General features: G+C 45.2%; 1 protein-coding gene across 1 annotated transcript in view; it reads left to right on the plus strand.

Annotated features, from left to right (window-relative positions):
* The first annotated feature begins 1,262 nt into the window (after positions 1-1,262).
* Auts2 (activator of transcription and developmental regulator AUTS2) overlaps positions 1,263-20,753 on the plus strand; it is a 1,074,506-nt gene continuing 1,055,015 nt past the window's right edge. The window contains exon 1 of the mRNA XM_074075763.1: positions 1,263-2,856. Coding sequence (XP_073931864.1) covers positions 2,548-2,856 — 309 coding nt within the window. The 5' untranslated portion in view covers positions 1,263-2,547. The remainder of the gene's footprint in view (positions 2,857-20,753) is intronic.

Below are 20,753 nucleotides of genomic sequence, written 5' to 3' on the forward strand. Positions count from 1 at the left end.
ACAGCTATTTCACCCAGAGAGGCTGGTTGGTCGCTTTTGTTGATCGATTCTGGGCTGCAGTCAGCTCTTTAATACAACTTTTTGTAAGCATCAGCTACATTGCGGCGGGAGGAGGGGCAGTGGTGGGAAAAGTAGGAAAGCCCCTTTCCCCCCTACAAAGTTTAGGAATCAGTGGTGTTAGTAGGGGCTGCGGTTTGCGGGTCCATAACGGGTCCACCGGCCGGGGCGGTCCCGGCCCCTCCAGCCCCGCCTTGTCGTCCGCAGCAGCGGCTTCCGAAGTTCAAGTTCGCCCCTGGTCGCTCCGCCTCGCGCTCCTGGCTCTGCAGCGGCCCGCGCCACTGCAAGACGAGGGGATCGGGTGGTGGTGGTGGTGGGAACACCCAGGCGCGGGGTCACTCGGCCACGCACTGTCGTGCCACGTGGGGAAGAAAAAGTTTGCAACTTTGCTTGTTGGCCCTATCGGTGCGCCCGCGCGCAGGCAGAGGCCCGCACTTCAGCATCCGCTCCCTTTTCGGTCGCCTCCAGTTGCGTCCTTCCTCCCGGAGGAGCCCCCCGAAGGGTCCCTACTCTGAAGTCCAGGGGAAAACACTTCAGGGGGAGCTTTGGAGTAGGCGATCAGGAAGCTCGGGCGAGCCGGGAAGCGGGGAGCTGGTGGAAAGGAGATCAAGGAGCAAGTGTCCCGAGGAAGGTGCAGGGTGGGGGTGGGGGTGCGTCCCGCACGTGTTCCCCCCGTACGACAGGCGGGATCCTTGGCAGCCTCCACCTTGTCAGTGCGTCAACTCTGCCTGGCCGCAGCCGACCCCGTGCGCGCTCCTCCCCTTCCCCCCCCCAAAAAAACAAACCCCAAAACAAACTCTTCCACACCACAGTACTCTCGCTTCCCCCCACCACCCCCGCCCAGGTCCCCTGGCGGCTCCCCTCCGCCCCCAGTGCGCAGGCCCGGCCGCCCCAGCGCGCATGCCCTGGGCTCGCGAGCGCGGCCAGCCCCCAGCCTTTTGCTTTCTACACACTCTACAACTGGGGAGGGGGCGGGGGAGGAGGGAGCCCAGCCGCCCACGTGATCCAGCCAGCCGGGGTCGCGCGCGCGCGCGCGCGCGCGCACGGGGACGGGGGAAGCGCTTTGGGAGGTAGCGCGCGCGAGTGCGCGTGCTTGCGAGCGAGCGAGCGGGCGGGCGCGGCGCTGGGCTGAGGCGGGCGGCGGCGGCGGCGGCAGCGGCGGCGGTGGTGGGCCGGCCGGGAAGAGAGCGAGAGCGAGAGAGAGCGCTAGAGAAGGAGGGGGGAGGAGGGAGGAGCGGGAGCGGAGCGAGGCGGGCGGAGGAGGAGGAGGATGGGGCCGTGCCCGGGCTCCCGCTGCAGCCGTGGGGGGACCCGCCGTGCACCCTCCGGTTCGGGGCTCTCGCGTTGGCGGCGGCGGTGGCAGCGTTAGCGGCGGCGTGGAGAGAGCGGCGTTCTAGTCAGCGCTTCTCTCCTCCTGCGGGGCGGCGAGGACAGGAGGCGGCGGCGGTAGTGGTGGCGGCGGTGGCAGTGGCGGTGGCGGTGTCTCTCCCGCTTGCTGGAGATTTCTTTCTGCTTTTCTCATCGACTGACTGGCTCACCCCTCCTTATTTTTTAAATTTTTTTGAGGAACGGTGACCTCTTTGGGACTGCAAAAAAAAAAAAATATATATATATATTTATATTTGGCTAGGACAAGGCGGGGCGGGGGGCCGCGTCAGGCTTTGCTTCTCTCACCTCCTTCTTCTCACCCCCCCCAAAAAAGCAAACCCACAGCTGCTCCAAGCATCCTCCTTTCCGTCCTTCTCCCTGCCTGCATCTCCTCTTCCTCCTCTCCTCTGCTAACCCTTGCATTATTATGCTTCCGTCCCTGGGGGGGTGTCGCCCCCTCTCGGGTCGCTCCCCAGCCTCGACCTCCCTTGGATGCATTTCTTAACAATTTGGGAGCCTGGCACTTGAGTTTCCTCCGAGGCGTGCGTGAGAGGCGGCGGCGGGGGTGTTTTCCTCCATAAGGGGCGGGTGAAGTTCATTGCCCCCCACTTTTACCGCGACCTTTGGGGACCTGCTTTTGGATCGGAACGGATCGCAGCGTTTTTTTGTTTTTTTTATTAATTTTATTTTAAGAGGGGAGAAGGGGGAAGCATGGCCGCGGGGAGGGCTCCCCGGAGCCTCCCAGTCTCTTGATCAAAGCATTCCGCTATTCTGATTTATTGCCTGCTTGCTGAGTTATTTTTTTTTTTTTTCCTGCAAAGGAGACCTGTGTGTTCAGCCATTACTTTGCTCGGCGCTTGCTCCCAGGCATCTCCGACCCGCGGTGCCGCGCGGAGCCCCGCACTTGGGCTCCGCGTCCCCCTCCTCTTCTCTCCGCCCCTTCCCCCCTCTCTTTCTCCTTCTTTCTTCCCTGCTCGGGGCGGAGGGGCCCGCGAAGGCGGAGGGAGGGCTTGGTGTCAATTTTTTTTTTTTTGGTGTGTGTGTGTGTGTTTGTGTGTGTGTGTGGCCGCGGCGCGCGGGCGGGCGGGCAGCCAGCGGGGACACCCCGGCACGGCACCAGCCATGGATGGCCCAACGCGGGGCCATGGACTCCGCAAAAAGCGGCGATCGCGGTCACAGCGAGACCGGGAGAGACGCTCCCGGGGCGGGCTAGGGGCTGGCGTGGCCGGTGGCGGTGGGGCTGGCCGGACCCGAGCGCCCTCGCTTGCTTCGTCGTCGGGCTCCGACAAGGAAGACAATGGGAAGCCCCCGTCTTCTACCCCGTCCCGGCCCAGACCCCCACGGAGGAAGAGGAGAGAGTCCACCTCGGCCGAAGAGGACATCATTGATGGATTTGCCATGACCAGCTTTGTCACTTTTGAAGCGCTGGAGGTAAGGGGGGGACCCCCCTCCCACTCCCCCTGTCTCTCTCCCTCTCTCTCTCCGGTTCCCCTTTTATGCACCACCCCACTCAGCTGCGCCCAGGCTCTCCTGCCTCCCCCCACCCCCGCCGCGTTCTGGGCTGTCTGTCCGTCTGTCTGTCTGTCTCGGCTAAGGTCTCATTGTTGGAGGGGAGCTGGGGGTACGGGCAGACAGGCAGCAGGAGGGACTCCCCAAGCTGTGCCTGGTTCTCTTGATCTCCTCCTCCTAGCTCGCCTTTCCCTTGCGCCCCCTCCCTGCACCCCCTCCACAGCAGATGGGCAGAAAGAAAGGGGTTCAACCATCACAACAATGCGCCCCCTCTCCACGGAGTGCTCTGTCCCTACTTCCTCCTCCTCTCCCTCCCCAATCATGGCTTCTTGGCTGGTGGAAGTCTCTTTGCTGGGTTTGGGGCGCCTGTGGACGGTTCTGTGTGTGCTTTCTCCCCGGCCATATGTCCCTGTGTGTCTGGCGAGTTAGATACCTTGCCCGGGTGTCCTGGGGACCTGAGGCTGATGGGGTTTGGGATTTCTTTGCCCCCCCCACCCCCGCCTTTTTTTTTTTTTTTTTTTTTTTTTTGGTGAAGCTGGGGAAGGGGGCGTTTTCTCCTGGTTGGGAGAAAGGAGGGAGGAGGGGAGAGAAGAGGAAAAGATGGAATATCTTTCTGTATTCTGCATGGGGCTCTATTACAGAAAGGGTTAATTATAATATTATCTATACACATGCATACATATACACGTGTGTGTGTGTGTGTGTGTGTGTGTGTGTGTACAAGAGCAATTTAGTTGAAGGACAGAAAAAGGTACACCAGGGAGGACTGGTAGGAGGAAAGAATGAAATCTAGCTGGTAGCTGAAGGGCTTGTCACCAATTGTCCCTTGCCTTTTCTTTTTTGTGTTTTTTTTTTTTCTTCCTAAGTGATTGGCTTTGTGTGTGTGTGTATGTATGTGTGTCTTTCTTTATTCCTTACGCACCTGCAGGCAGCTTTGATTCCAAATACACATTTTCCTGCCGGTTAAGAGGCTCCTAGGGGTGGGGGTGCTGTTGGAGGAGGGAGCTAGAGGGAGACTGTCCAGGGGTCAGGGGAAACTCTCTTTGCTTGGACAGATCTCATTTGGTGCTAAGATTGGTCATTGGCCTCTATAAATTTAACCTCTGTCTTTCCTCCCCCTCCCTCTCTATCCCCACCTCCAGCACACACACCACACACAGAAGGCTTTGAGATTCTGCAGCTTTCTTAAGCACAGAACCAGCACAGGAGTTAGTTTCTAGCCTTTCATGCACCTGATGTGATGGTTTGAGGTTCCTGAAGGAAACTTTTCCTTTTTTTTTTTTTTTGGGTTATTATGGTATTGTTTCAGATGTGCAAGCTTTTGTTAACTAAAGCTTAAATAGCACCACAGTGACTGCACAGCTGTAGGTTTCTGGTTCTGTGTATGTGTTTGGGTGTCAGGTTTAAATATTTTGAGAAAGGCAATCTTTTGTCAGTCTTATTCTTTTCTGTGAACTGTTTTTGGTTGGGGTGATGCTGGTGGATGGTGGCCAATGGTTGGGTTGGGAGGAAGGGAGGATGATGGTAGTGTGGTATTGGTGGTATCCATAAATTTCAGTGTTAGTGATAGAGTTACCCTTTGGTTCTAGAACTGGTGGTGTATTGGCTAAGATTGAGAGTGTTGAGGCTCACCACTCAGGATGATTGTAACTGTGCCTTTAACTTTGCCAAGTGGCTGGGCACTGTGAAGTGGCCTCTGACTTTCTCTCTTGCTTTGAAATAGGAATTAAAATGGTAGCATGTATCCTCAGAATAAATGCTGCGTAGAATTTGGTGCACCATTGCTCTCTGAGGTTGGCGAAAGAAAGTACTTGGAACAGTTGAGTTACTTACAAGTGGTTGTGTTTTCTGCATTGCTGCTTGGCCCCTGAGTAAGGAAGAGGGCCTCTGGATTGTCTCGATTGTGTTTGGAAGGCCAGGTGGAGATGGACATAACTTATGCAGTTGTTTTTCCTTTTTTATGCAGTTTTTCCTTGTTTTCTTGTTTTTTTTTTTTTTTTTTTTGTAAGTAGGTGTTTGGACTTCAGATGTATATGAATGTACACATTTGGTTTTTGGGAGGAAATGTGACCATTCTACTTTCTTTTAAGCTTTAAAAGCTTTTAATTTTTAAGAAGTTCAAGTTCAAAATGTACCTACCATTAATGCCATCTCTTTCCTGGCTGTAGTTGATTTTTCTACTACTTTTCTACATTTAAAACCCAGGTTACTTTGGTTAACTGAATACTGTGTCACCTTCACAGTTAAATGTAATATACATACCTGTGTGTAGGTTCAAAAGGACTAACTTTTAAAAATGTGTGGTTCACATTTTATAGAAAATACAAGCATATCCCAAGTAGACAGAACAGTATTGTAATTCCCAACATATCCATCACCCAGGTTCAACAACTGTCACTTTCCATCTCGTCCTGTTTCTCCTAGTCCATCCACTCATTCTCCCTCTCAGATCTGCCACGTTCTCATTTGCTAATATTTCTGTATAAATCTATTAACTGTACTGACTCAAAAACTCAACTCCTCCCTCAGTACCATTATCACTCCTAAATAAATGAACAACTGTCCTCTGATACCACGTATCCTGTGCGTGTTCACATCTTCAGAAGCCCAAATTTGGTAGGAAACTTGTGAATAAATAAACTTTTCAGGTCAAAACCGCACAGCAGGAAATAAAAATCATGATATTTGTCTGGTTCTTTGGCAAAAGATAGGTATGTTGACTGCTTATTAGCATATTTGTCCTTGTGGATGGTCAGACACAGTAGTGGGGTGTGTACTGTGTAGCTGTCACTATAATAGAACCTCCGACCTACTATACTTGGTTTGAAAAGTTTACTGAATTACCACCAAGAAATGTGAGGGCTTTTTAGGAAACAGGCAACTAAACTATGAACTTGCATGGAAATGTGTGTGAAGGGTTACCCTAAAGACACCCTGAAATAAGGCTGACATTGGTGTAGTGTTGTGATAAGAAACCACACAGCTAGGTGTATGATGCCAGTTCACAGCAGTAGCTGGCAGACCCTGGGGTAGCTTTGGGTGTTAATGGGCACATGGACTCCATGATTTTGTCCTGAGTAGCTGATTTGGGGCTTTTCTTTTGAAAAATGAGGCTTGTTACTTATAATGAAATATGATTATATAAATAGTTCCAGTCCAGCTATGATTTTACAGATACTAGAGTAAAAGTAATAAACTTGTCTAATGAGAGCCTGCATTTTTATGCTGGCTGTTGCTCACTGTTGTTGGACTTTTATTTAAGGTGATGGAAGCTTTGAGGGTAGTTTGGCAAGTCCTATTACTTTCTAGGCAGTGAAACTGGCAGAGGTAGTTTCATATTCTTCAGGGACACTTGTCTTGAGTAATTGTGCCCTGAAGTTCAAGTGTCTGATTATGAAGAGTCTCATGATAGAGGATAAGAGGGTAGGTGAGGAGGCTAAAGTTGAACGAGGTGTTCTTTTCATTACACATTTGAGAAGCAGAATTACCATTAGAATATGGGATTGTGTATCTGGATGGTCTTTGACTCAGAGGATGATGAGAGCAAATATCTCCAGATACCATGTGTTGTTAAAGCTACCAAAGTGCTGTAACAAGTAAAGGATGAATGTGGACTGTTGCCGTCCCAGTCCTCTCAGTGTATCCTGATAATACCAGATAATGGTACCTTTCTGGTCTTTGGGTTTCTGTGTAGTTTCTATTAGGAAGTCAGGTGAGCACTGAGGATGAAAATTTGACTCTGCAAATCTGCTTTTTCCTACTTTTGTGCCCTGGGTTCTTAGGTTATCCTCCCTTAATACAACTGATTAGGGGAAACAAAGATGAAATTGGTAGAATTAGCAGACAAGAGGCCTGTTGGAGCCTTGCAGCCTTGTGAAAATAAAGGAAGATCTTTTTTGGTGGGTACAGGATCAAATCGAGATTTTAATGTGGTCTTCATTCCCTTGCTCTGTTTCAGGACTTACCCATACATCACTAGTCTTAACTAGGCGGTACAAAATATGATGTACTTATAACATGTCATGTTAGTAGGCTTTAATTTATCATGGGCAAATCTCATGTATTCAGTTGTTTGAAACCCAGCATTTATCATGTTTCTTGTACCAGTCAGTAAATATTTATGAAATGCTTAATATGCACAAGGTACTATAGGAGTACAGAGAAATGCAGAGTATATATAGCATCTTGAAGAGATAGGCCATTTAGTTGATAAGTTAAACCTAGTACCTATAAAATAATTTTGAAACAGACACTTGAATAGTAAGTTGTTGAGAGAGTAGTGAGGGTAGTGAAACAGGCAGACCTGTTGAGGAGTCTCATGGAGAAGATAGGTCCTAGAAGGAAGTGATTGGATAGACAGGGTCGGCGTGAATGACAGGAAATGCATTCTGTAGGAATATTGAAGAAGGCACAGAAACAAGACTAGTGAGAAGATGCTGTGTAATTAGGACTTGGGAACAAGGAAGGGCTGGTAGAAATGAGTACAAGAGTGGATAAATCTTTCTTGTTTCGGGAACTGGAATCCCGTGGAGACCCACAGGCCAGTTTTGGTCCTTTGTAATAGTTGTGTGACCTTTTTGAAAAGTTCCTCTCTGAAAGCATCATTTTCTTCATCTGTTACTGGAGAGATTTAGACTAGCTTGGAGCACTCTTAAGCTGAAAGGAACATAGCTCTGCAGGATGTTCATGAGTTGTGTTCCAGACCAAAACAGAGTGATCTATCCTCAGATAGATTTTGAAACTTAATGGACTAGACAAAATTAAACAAATGACTTGTTCTGCCAGAATTAAGTTCTTCCTTATATTCATGTGAGTTTTCAGTATCAGAGAAGGCAATGCAGCGTGCCTTCACTCCTAAATTTAGTCTGCTACAGAGTACTTTTTATTTTCAGCGTTGTAAACCAGGATGGAAGTGCTGGACAAAATTTGAAAGAAGTAACTGCAGATCTTGGGTTTAGTGATCTTGGAGCCCAGGGTGAGTGGGCTGATGGTGGATGACCTGTAGTTGTGTGGGATGCTGCTGCTTCTGCAGGAGTAGAAGGGGAGTGAGATGCAGGTAGTGAGAGATCAGCTCCCCTTTTTTGCCTGGTTGTTAGCAACCCCAACCATGGAGTGAGTGACTCTCATTCGTCACTCTTTTCAGTGTGATAGGAGCCCCATTCTGATGCCACCAAGCTGCCCTCCAGCCAGTATGTTTTATCCTCTCTTGGTCCCTTCTGGTTTCATGTATTGCTGCTTTTTTAGCAACCTGGGAAAGAAGGCTGGATGAGAGAAAGGAGGTTGACATTGATGTTAAAAACAAAGGTTTTAGATTAGCTGCCTTTTGCCTCCTGTGACTGAAGTGGTAATTCACAAAGGGTCAGAACATCTCTTCTGCTGCTGCAGAGGCAGGGAAAGTGATGGAGCTGTGTCTTTCTTTGTTGACTTTTTCACTTTCTGTCCTGGAAAGTTTGGTCCTGGCTGAGTAAATGGGTCAGTTCCAGCATTTTGGTTCTGAAAAGCATAGCTTTGGGGTCTGAGGACTTCCTAAATGTGGAATGTTTGGGCAAAAGGAAGAGCGTGAACAGTGTGTGTGGTAGGAATTCAAGCATTTTGCCAGACTACTGCATTTCAGGGTTTTAGTATAGCGGCAGAATATCTCTGGAGGAGGGTTCATGTGGGTTAAGGCTGGATAGGAAGGTTCCATGCGGCTCGGGTTAGCTGTGGAGAGTAACTGTCTCGGCTGTTTTTTGGGCAGTAGACAGGATATGAACCAGTAGATTTAAATAACGAATCCTGAAGTTAGTGATGGAAGCTTTGGTACTCTCTGAGAGTGGTATTCTTGCTCTCTTTGTTGGGAAAAGGTTAAAAACAGAGCAGTAAACGTGATTCAAGAAGTGTTGTGGGTGATAAAGAGATTCTTAGACTCTTCTGTACAAAAAACCAAGTGGCGGTTATTTAGTTTGAGAGAATGCTAGGATTAACCATGAAGTCCCCACACGGAGAAAACGATAGCTGAGGTTAGCTATTAGAATAATGCAGATCCAAGGACTGCACAAGCTGGAAGTGCTTGGAAAGGAAGGCCCACAGCACCTTTTAATAGAGGGGTGTGTGTGTGTGCGTGGGTACAGGGGGTGAATTTTACTTTATTTTATTTTACCCCTATCTTGAATAGGAGTTGTACTACATTAAATGTAGTCTAACTTTATTGAAGTGCCTTGTGGTGTGTGCTGTTGTTTTTTCTCTCAAGAAGTAGCATTTCTGCCCTTCTCCCCAAGCCCCCCAGGGTTAGGATTAAACCCAATGTACTGTAGATTGGGGAAGAAGAACCTGGTAATGGCACCTACTCATTTGAATGTGATAAAGTTTTCTGCAACAATTTAGGAAGGATTGAAACCCACCACCCATACCCATGTAATTGAAGTTATGAAGAAAAGATTAATTTGGTAAAACTTAAGACAAGAGAGGCTCAAAAACAATTTGGGGGATATTGTTAGCTGGGGCAGAATGGTTTCTGGTATCTTTGCCTATTCCACAAATGTAGATTTTTTTTTTTTTAATTTTTAGAAGGAGGGACATAGAATTTCAGGCTGAGACTCCAAGTGATCTGAGCTGAGTTGTTTCTTCACGTCTATGAAACTTTCAGAGTAAGGGTAATTTCTTGCTTTCTCTGCCTCCTTTCAGGCAATACTGTATCACGAGATAGTGTTGTAAGTCACAAAGAATAGGTCCTCTCTGTGCTATTCATAACCAAGGAGGGAAGGAGTGAACTTTACACCATCCCACTGCCTTTGCTTGCTGAGGAAGGGGTGAGGCCAGTGCAGGCTTCTAGGTCTTGGTCCTGTTCAGGTCTCTGATTCTATCCATGCGAAGGGGACCTGGACCCTGAGGTCCTGTGCACTGCTGCCTTAGAAAGTGTGCATTTCATATATAGTGTATGTGGTAGTCTCATTTTAGGTCCCAGATGCATTACCCAACCTACTGCTACCTCTTCTTCCTCCTCTTTCCCTTATTAAAGTAGACCTATCAGAATTATGCATGCAGATAATAATAGGTAATGGATTTAGGAAGGTGTGGATGAAATGTGGAATCTTGAAGCTTTCTAAACTTTTCATTATTTGCATTTTGACAGTCTGTTTGAGGGACTCTGATACTAACTCTGCATGGGGGAGTTGCCTGCCATGGTTTTCTGGAGTGTTGTAGCTCATTTTTCTGATTTCTCAGTTCCTATTTGAACTCTGGTTAGTGTTTGCCTAGACAAACAGTACTAACTTCATGAAATACTTTAAAAAGACATTACTATTATTTTGGCTTGCTGCTCTGCCTCATGATGGCATAATCCTGGAAAAGTCAGGTACAGTAGACTTGTACTCACCAAGGAGATGGGGAAAGCCTACAGTGTGCAAGTTATGGAGGATGGCTAATGCAGGTTGGGATTAATTTTTGGCAGAAAATTCTTTGCACTGTAGATTCTGCAAAGACAGACTGTGACTCTTGGTTATATGGGTGAAATCTGATCCTTCCAAACTGCTGCTAAATTCTGACTCTCAGAATTAGTCATTGCCAGGGTCAAATTGCAGTAAGTGAAGGATGTCATTTTCCTTGTTGTCCCCACACCTGTTCTCCAATTGCAGCACAAAGACAATCTCATTTTAGATTTCTGTAAAGTTTCTGATGGCATTCATATTTTAGAACTGAAAACAAGGAATTAAAAGTTTGTAGTACCCTCAAGTGTGCCACTGAAGTAGACCTTTTACATTAGATTCTCACTTATTTTCTAGCCCCAAGTTAGAAATTCCAGTGACTTCCACCATTTGTTCTTTACATGTTCATTTGGAAAAAATAACGAAGGCCCTGGATTGTGTTTTTCTTAGAAATGATCTTACATAGTTTAAGCGAAATTATACTTCCACTGGGCAAAAGGGAAGCAAGCATTTTGCAGTTTTGCTCCTTTCTTCTTTGTTATGATGGTCACTTCCGTTACTTGTGAAAATTACAGTTTTGAGATTAATGTGGAGAGCTAAATCTTCAGGTGGAATTATCCTAAAATCAGGCCTTATACTTTTTTTCTGAGCAATGTTTTGATCCTAAGTCACCTCTGTGAGGTGAGAGGCTTAGACTTGGTTCTGCAGGATGCACCTCTGTCTCTCACTTTGCACATGAACGTACAGCTGGGAGGGGAGTTAGAGACTAGGACTGCTACCCATTGAAGCTTGGAGACTGTTTCTCCTTATGGCTGGTAGTCCCAGGGGTGGGAACCTTGGAAGGAAGTTTTTCAAAACAGAAATATTACAAGTAAGGATGAACACCATGATTTCAAAGCTTCCCATGAGGTTCTGTTGTCAGTCAATGTCAAGAACCTTTCAAAAGCATTCTATCCACATACTCCCTCAGTAGTGATCACCTGACATTTGTGGGCCTTTTCCTGTAGGTCCATTTTTTGTTGTTGTTGTTGTTGCTCAAGTCCCCCTTTCCCACCTTCCTGTCATGGAGATAGAAATGAAAAAGTAAGTATTATGGGATAATGTGAGGTTTTCTCATTCTTGAATGTCCACTGGGAAGATAAAATAATTATTTGGATATAAGAGGATGTTATTGTGGCCCACTTAAAATTTTAATTTTTTTTTGGTGGCAGAATGGTTTAAAATATTTTCTTCAGTGTAGCAACTCAGGGAAACTTAGATGTAGATAAACTTAGCACATTGACAGCAGGACCTGAAACAAGGGAACTTTGGAACGTGTTTGAGTTGAAGACTCAACCAAACTTTTCTTCTGAAGAAAGACTCAAAATATTAAATCCACATGACGTGTTGGCTAAGGCATCTTGTCTGTTTATTGCTGAACCAGAAAATTTATAACAACTGTTTGTCATGTGTGTATATTTATAGCCATTCATATAATGAAAAGAAGTTTTTATGGGATTGTAATAACATATCAAGATGGATGTAATTAAAACAGAAGCAGATTGACACCCTGAATTAAATGCAAACCATAAACTAGGATACCTGAGCACTGTGTTTTACATATTTGCTGCAGGGGGCAGTCAGCCAAATATGCAAATAAAAAGACATTGATGAATTTCCCTGGGGGTGGGTGTGTGTGTGGTTGCAGAGAACCCAACTATTTTATTAATCTTTTATCAAGCATTGTTTAGATTTGAAGCAGCAATGGAATGTATTAATTTGGCAGGCCAAATAACTTAGGACCAGAAAATAGGAACTAATAAGGGGAAGACATGATTGATAGGCTGTGCTATAAATAACACACATACCGTGGCGGGGGGCGGTGATGAGTAATCTGTGATCTGGGCTTGATGTCATTAATGGAGTTGTTAAACCAGGATGTCTGAGCTGAACTTCAGTGGGAGAGACTCTGCCTCCCAGTCAAAATGTAGCCTGTCTCTAGTTACATTCTGGACTGATATGGTGACAAAATTGGTGTAAATGGAAATTTGTAAATAGGATCAAATGCGCCAGGGGAATCTTGCTGTGAAAAATGTGAGTTCTTTTTTTTTTTTTTTTTTACCAAGAATAGTACTCCTCCTCTCTGTAGGAGGCTGGGGTTTTGGTAGAGACTTTTCAGATGGGCTCTACTTTCCCTGAGACACCTTTCTTCATGTGTTCCTGTGCTTCTGGAAGAAAGTGACTGTGAGATTTGCATTTTCTGTTCGGGTTTCATACCTCACTCAGTCGGTGCTTGCAGGAATAATTGGTGGTGATTAGAATAAGCCCGCATCATTCAGATTTCAGAGCATGGTTTTCAAGTGAGTGCTAAGGAGGGCTCCAGGCTATGAATATGGAATATGATTTCCATATCTGTTCCATCGGGGAGTCCAGGCCTGTCATAACCACTTCAGAGTCATGATTGTGCAGAGACACTGTGGCTATAATTTTTCTATATGACAGTTTGGTTTTAAAATTGTAAAGAAGCCAAAAGCAGGGCTGTATTGTTATTAGAAAAGTCAGTGACATCTGTTACATCTTGTTAACCAAGGGTGGAAAATGCTTTAATCAAAACATCTCATTATGCCCTCCCAACTGATGAAATATCCTTTGCTACATTTTTGGAATTGGCCTTAATGGACGAAGCTGGCCTCTACAAGAACAGTCAAGTTAAATTTACCCTTTTTATTTTGGAAACTACTTAGGGCTAACTGTGGTGACTTAGGGTGTTTTAATTTTATCAAATTGCATTTCTACTGTGTGTTGAAAATAGATCTTTTCAGAAGTTTGTCTAAGCCAGCATGAAGTTTTTGTTTTTGTCCTCCCTCTCACTCCCGCAGCATATGAGGCCCCCAGAGGGAGTTTTTATTTCCAAATGTGAGCCTCCAAGGATATGTGGTAGCTGAGAGCTACCTGGGGAGGGAGCAAATGATAATTGCAGGTGAGAGGCAAGGGGATAATTCAGCCTGTGTGCTGGGAGGTGCGATTTCACACCTGAATGTTGAAACCTGCTGGGCTAAGACAGTTGCATTGTTTTACAATGTTTTATTAATCTAGTATAGAAATGGACCAGATTGTTCCATGTCACCTTCAGTGAGGAATATAACTTTTCAAATATCGAAGAATAATGTGATTCCAGAAATAGTTCCTGTGCTTAAAAGTAGTTTTGCGTAATATTGGAAAGTATCAAAAACTGTCTTAAATCAGCTAGCCTTCCCGCTTCTACTTCCCTTGGTCACTTTTTAAAAATTGTAAAGTATTTTTGGCAATGTGACTTTTCACTTTGAAACATTCAGACTTCAAAACCTACCCAATAAAACCATCTTTTTGTCTGTATTTCAAACCCCAAATTAATTTTAAGTGTGTTATTACTTGTTTCCAGGGTCACAGATGATAATAATGTTGATGACAGTGCATTATTACAGTCTTAATGGTGGGATATGGATTAAATCAGAGAAATGGTTTATTTCTTGGCTCTGGGAGCATTTATTTCATCTTTCTGAACTGACTTTCCCATAGATTGAGATCTCGGGGCCAGTTTAAAGGAGTTTTTGAAGTGTTGACTATGACACAATGTGCTTCGTGTTTTGTTCGGGAGCTAGTGGGAAGTCCAAGTGCCATTAATTTTTTCTTGGTCTGTTCTGTGTGCCATAATGGTTTACTGTGTGTCACTTGGGAGTTATGACTGGAACCTTGAAAAAGAGATAGCTAACATTTTCTCCCTGTGTTTCAGTGTATTGTTTTATTTCCCTACATCCTTTGCCTTTATCCCCTGTAGCCTCCCTACACATATCCTTAAGGGGGTACTGGAGGCTCTCAGAATTGTAGCTTTGTTCACTAATGCATATAGGCTTATTATATAGTCAGTGCTTATTTACTGTTGACCTGTTTGCAGACACACACACACAATACCCATGAAAAGACAGTTTTGAGAAGGGAACTGCTATTTACTGTGTGTTTGCTCTGTGCCAGGCCAAATTGTACCTGCAGTTTTGCATTTTTTGTGCCATAGAACTACCCTGTGAAAAAAAGGAACTGTATCTGTTTTACAGTTGAGGAAACTGGAGCTCAGAGAGGCTGTCAGCTTGCCAAGATCAAAACCTGTAGCAGTTTCTGCTCAGTTGAAAGCTTGGGCCCCTCAACTCCTTTTTGCCTCTGTTTTTTCAGTACAGATTCATTTTCTGAGAGCCTCAAATGGGTCACTGGTAAACCATATTTGTTCCTTGTTGCTGCTGAAAATTACCTTGGTTACAAAGGATTTTCAAGGTCTAATAGGATTTAGGGAGCGGAGGGTACCTTACCCCTTTTGGGAAGTCTTTTCTTTTTGTGATGTTAGGGATCAAATCCAGGGCCTCCTGAATGTAGGCAAGGGCTATACCACTGAGGTGTACCCCCCCCCCCCACCCCGTGTCCTATTTCCCTTTTAAAAGCTAAAGCTTACAGTGGCTGCCACTCATACTGTGTATCTGTAGCATATTTTTCTGTGTTTCCTTCAGCCCTCCCCCATAGCATTACTCAGGAAGATTTTATACCTTTTCAAAGGCAAGAGTTCAGGTTCATGAGACTGAGGACTACTGTGTGCTAGTCCCTATCATAAGCCCTTGTACCGTCTTACTTACTGAGTTCCTAAAACTGTGTGCTGTAACAGAAGTGTGCAGCTGGAGAAGGGAATGCAGCCTGTCACAGTTACTGTATGTATGAGCTTATATACACGACTAGAGGTTCCTTGTCTACTTTTAAGCTATTCGAGGAAGTGGCACCCCTTTTGGGAATCCATTCCATGGTAAAAAAGACCTTATTACTATCGCTAGTTTTTTTTTTTTTTAATAAACTAATAAGCATTCCATTCTTTCTGGTGAAAAACCATACTAAATAGCTCTTTGCTTTTCTAGATAGCTTTCTCAAAGGTACCTGGTGACAAATAGCCTATTATTTGCTTGTCATTGTTTCCTTTGATTATTCTAGGCACATTTGGAAATTGTTCACTCCTACTCGCCTCTCTCCCCTATTGAGGTTTGGTTATGCTGCAAAGAGTATGCTAATGAATGTGGCTTTTAGATTTGCTTCTTATGGAAATCCCCTACTTTCTTGAGAACTCTCCCTCATCTCCCCTGGGCTAAGATGGGCTTCCACACTGTTAGGACTTAAGGATTCAGACCTGATTATCAGTTGGGGGCTAGGGAATAAAGTCCTCCAGGTGAATATGAAGATGATTCAAGTTAAGTATCTCCTCCAAGGGTGTAAGCTTTTTGAAGAGAAGAGGCAGCTTCTTCTTGGAACCACCATGCTGTGAAACATCCAGTCTCATTCCCTCTCTCCAACTTCTTCAGTGAACTCTTGATCCTTTTGCACATCCAAAGTGGAAATACAGCAGAGGTGTGTCTTGGTAGATTTTAATTGTAGGGGAGACCCAAGTCAAGGCATGTCCTTTAAAATTTAACTATAGCAATAAAAATCTAGTATAACTGCAACCACACCTTTAAGGCCAGGGTTTTAAAGGTGCTGTCTGATGCTTTAGTTTTATGTATGTGTAAAATATGACTTCTGTATTACCTCTAGGGCCCGACTCAGCTTTTAAACTCTTAGGTAGGAACTGTGCATTTTGAACTTTGCCTTGTGCTCTTCTCTGCCCTTCCTGTAGTTTGTAATAACACTCCTGTGATGTGTTCAGTTAAGGAGACACAGTGTGACCGTGGCCAGGAGAGGTGGGCACCACTTTCTCCCTAGACTGTCTACTGTGTGCAGATGAACATGCTTGCAGCCTTCTCCACCTGCTGTCTGTATTTCAACTGTATTCTTGTTTCCTTTAGGATGCTGTACCTGGGACTAGGGAATGAAGAAATACGTACACTCAGCCTGATTTGGGAATTGTGCTGTTGAAGTACAGCCCATCTGGCCATTGTAAAATGTTAGCACTGCATGTAATTGCCTTCCAATGATGTGCTTCCTCAGGACTTCCATCTTCCAAGAAGCACTCCTGCAGCACACTGACAGCAATGGCGCCATTAGAAAACATATGGACATGTAAAGGCATTAAATTGTCTTTAGTTTAAGGATTAGATTATGGTTTTAGAGGATGGGTCACCATGCTTTTAATCTATGACTCTTGCTTAGTTCAGACTGGATGACAGAGTTTTGCAAAGGTCTCTTTACTTGTTTGCTGCATATATTTCATATCTTGCCTGGATTTGGGAGAACATTTGTTATCTATGCCTAAGTCCCATCACTGTATTGCAGCTGGTTGGTTTCTCAGGAGTGTTTCTTGCAACTGTTTTTGCCTTGGGCAGAGTTATTTTCTAGGAGACTCACTCAACCTCCGTATTCCTGAATGTGAGCCCAAAGCAGGCCAACCTAGGCATAATTTTATTTGGGGTCATTTAGCTAGAAAAAGAGACACTTAAGTAGCAGAATCTGGAGCTTAGGAGATGGCTGCTATGTTTGGAATTTATATCCTTCAGGTGGCTTCCAAGTCCATCACCCTTCTTCCTTCCTCTGTTAGGAGTGAGACTTTTACTGCATAGAGGCTCAATGGTAGGTCTAAGGCACAGGGACTGTGTGACAGGGTACAGGCTTCCCTTGTTGTAGATGTCTTGGGGTGCAGTAGCTCTGGAATGTGGCTTGCTTTGAGTTTTCAGGGCCTTTTTTGCAGCTGCTAGTCAGTAGGAAGTGAAATCACAGAATAGAGTCATTCATCAAATCTGATGCTTCTCTTTGGGGTGTAACAGAAATAGTGTGGGCTTGGAGACTTTCTGAGTGGTAAGGGACATGGGAGATCATCTTGGGCAGTGGTTTGGGGTAGCCTGGGGCTACTGTATTCAACCAGAAGAACCCTGTCTTCACCTGTTTGATAAAGCAGGGTAATAATATTCTTTTGGGGAAGAAATTAGGATTTAAAGGTATCTTGATTGGAGTTTCACTGTACCAAGCATGCACAGGTCTAGGTACAGGGAATACTGTGGTAAACATGAGATACAGTTATCTGATCTAATGGGGTACATATTCTAGCATGGGGTGGGGGCATATTGAAATAAATGAGTCTAATATGGCTCTCATAAAGCAGGGTAGAAGGGTGGTGTGGATCTAGTATGTATATACTGTGATATGCTATGTGCTGTTTTATAGAGGGTGCCTTAGGTAAGGCTCTTCCAAGGAGGTTACACTGGAGCACAAAGCTGAAGGAAGTGAGGGAGTGAGAAAGGAGAGTAGCCAGAGGAAGAGCATTCAAAGTAGGGGAGTGGAAGGGTGAGGGCTTTGAGGAAGGAGTGGTGTGTTGTGTGCACTGGCTAGAGTGGAGCCAGTGGGGAAGGAGGGGGAGTGGTGCAGGGATGGGGCCTGGTTGATTTTTAAACCCCAGATATGCTAGAAACTTAAAACAGCTGAAAGCAACTGTCTAAATCCCTCATTTCCCAATGGGAAAGTGTTTTTGAATTTCCTCAAAGCCATGCAGCTGGTATGAGACAAGACCTGATGTAGAACCCATGTGTTCTCTTCTTTGATGAAGCTTCTCATGGCCTCTTGCTGTCACTGTTTTAGGCCTTGGGTGGCGGGGGTAGGGAGGTGGGGGGAGTGGGGGCATCTTTTGGGCCAGAGTTGTGTCTTGTTTTCTGCCTGGGGGTCTGGTTCTCCTCAGAGACACATTTCACAACTACACAGAGTTCCCAGTGCTTAGTCACCACAAATTGGAAAACAGTTTTGTTCTTCAGTGCCCGACTCTAACACCACTTGGATAATTTTTATCACAGGAGTAGCAGTTCATACTTGTCAAGGGTCAAGGTGTTTCTGCTTGTGACATTCATCCTATCCAGAGCTTTACAACCCTGCAAAGTAGGTAATGGTATGACTCTTATTTTCGTTTACAGACTGAATCAACTTCCCCATGGTCATGCATATAGAAAGCTGTAGAGGAGGGACTTGAACCCACACCATCTGAACCCATGGCCTGCACTGGCCTGTGATGAAAAGGGCTGGTCTTATCTAGATGAACTTCCATTGGGATATGCACTCCTCACCCCATTTTAAGATGGTTCAAGAGCTGAACTTGGCAGTAGTATCTCTGTCATGCCCACCCCACTCTGTGAATCCGTGTTTGGTTATGTAGAGGATTTTAGGCCTGGCGTCTCTGCAGCTTTTACGTTGATTGCTGCTTAGGCAGATCCCTTCGGTCTTTCTGAACTGAGTTTGACTGCAGCATTTTTCAGGACCTGCACTGTGAGTGCTGGTCAGCATTTTCAAGTCAGCAGACGAAATTGAATTGGTCTTGATTTTTTTTCCCCAGTGAAGTAAAAGCCCTAGACACCACCAGTGCCCATAACCCACAGGAATGTCAGATGTTCTTTAGTACTGGTGCTTTGGAGGACCAATGCTGTGAGCTTGCTTTAAAATAGTTTGTATAAAAATGTGTGTATATTAACATGTCTATAAAACATTTTATAAGTATGGAATAATACAAAGCCTAACATAATCAATACCTGTGTACCTACCTCCAGCTTAAGCAAATATTATTGTACGTGTCTTAAAATTGTTGGTTATTTTATTTTTGGTGGTGCTGGAGTTTGAACTCAGGGCTTTGCACTTGTTAGGCAGGCCGTCTACCCTTTGAGCCATGGCCCCAGCCCTTTGGTTATTTTAATGTGTACTATCTAAAGAGGCATCCAGAACCCTCAGCCTCATGTTAGAATACTCTGGGGAGCTTTCAAAAAGTCCCCATACTGAGGGAGGGTGGACTGGGAGCTCCCAAGCCTATCTTCAGAACATTTAAAAGGTCCCCAGGGAATTGTAGTATTAGGGTGGGGACCCATGTGTTTGAAGAGTTTGTTAGTGTTTCTTCACTAGTTTCTCAGTTATTCCTGGCTTTTATTTTTTCATTTTCTCTCTTGTACTATTAATGTTTTTTTTTGGGGGGGGAGGGGAGTAGTATGCAAGAGCTGTACCACTTGAGCTTTTGCTTTTCGTTTTTCAGGTACGGTTTTGTGCTAATATTCCCCAGTCTGGCCTCCAACAGTGATCCTCTTACCTCTGCCTCTCAAGTAGCTGAGATCACAGACATGTGCCACTATGTTTTAGTAATGGTCTGCTTTCCAGGATTCTGAGAGCGAATGTCTTGGGAGCTCTTCTTTTGATTATCTCTCTTTTCCTCTTCCATTGCCATTGGAGACAAGCTGGAAATACAAAAGCATTAGGTATGTTAGGCACCCAGTGTGAGGCATTAGAACAGATTGAGACATTTAGAAGTGTTGGGGCTGCTTTGTTGAGTGTGTTTGGGTGACTGAGAGTTACAGATTTACTTTGGAAGTCACTGGGGACACAGGGTTTCATTTAGAAAACCCAGAGCCACACACATTATAGGAAAGCTCTGAACTGTGGGATGGTGGTCCAGGTCCTTGTCCTGCCTCACAACTTTATCAGTAAGACATGTAGAAGATGTATCCTGCCACCAGAATGGCCAATCTTGGCCAGTCTTCTGTGGACACATCTGCTACTAAGGACAGTCACCTGAGTATCCCCTGTGGTACTCAGCTTCCTGTAGCATCCTCCTCCTCTTCTGCCTACTCATCCACTTAAAAAATACTTAGTTCCCCCTCTGTGCCAGGTACTCTTCTAGGCACTGGAGGTAAAACAGTGAACTAAACAATAAACAAAGCCCCTGCCCTCAGGGAATGTCCTTCTGGGGATGGGGTGGGGTAGGGTGGTGGTATTCTGGTATTCTAACAGGAAAAGGTGCCTGGCAACTGCCATCATCTCAGAAAAGCTCTGGGGACCTTTTGGCAGGTATAGAAGTATGTTTGCCTGATTTGGTGTAAGTTATGTTGTTTACGCTGAGGAGTTTGATTACAAACACTTTCACGAATGCATTTCTCAGGATAAGTTAAGGACTGGGACCTTAAAGTTTCCAGGGACTTTCAGAATTGGTTGGCTTTGACTTTGTTAGCAGCTTAACCAGAGGAGATGATGGTCAGCTAAGGTTCACGGTTGGAGAAGATGCTGAGGACATGATGACACTTGGTTCTCTTTTTGCCTGAAGTAGAATTCCTAAGCCCTGGGTGATTAAGAAAATCACCCTGGTAAATGTGTGAGAAAGAGGGCAGGAAACCTCAGTTGCAGGGCTGTCTGCTAGGTATGGGGCTCTCAGATTGATTTCATTGGAAAAACTTTCTGTGTTAGTGGAGCTTTGGAATTGGGAACAGATGAATACCATTGCGACCCCTGAACAGGCAGGGAAAAGCCTAGAGCTGATGTTCCCAGGTAGTCAAAAAAATAGATCTTGAGAGGAAAACGGGAAGTTGGAGGGAAAAAAATTACTGATAAAATCTTAAAACTTTTGGGTTAAATGAAGGGCTGTTTGATAGGATTTTTGCTTTCTGAAAGGATCATTGTCTTTAGACATAGTTTTGACTAAAG

The sequence above is a fragment of the Castor canadensis genome, chromosome 6 (genome assembly GCF_047511655.1).
Source record: "Castor canadensis chromosome 6, mCasCan1.hap1v2, whole genome shotgun sequence".
In the NCBI taxonomy this organism is placed as follows: domain Eukaryota; kingdom Metazoa; phylum Chordata; class Mammalia; order Rodentia; family Castoridae; genus Castor; species Castor canadensis.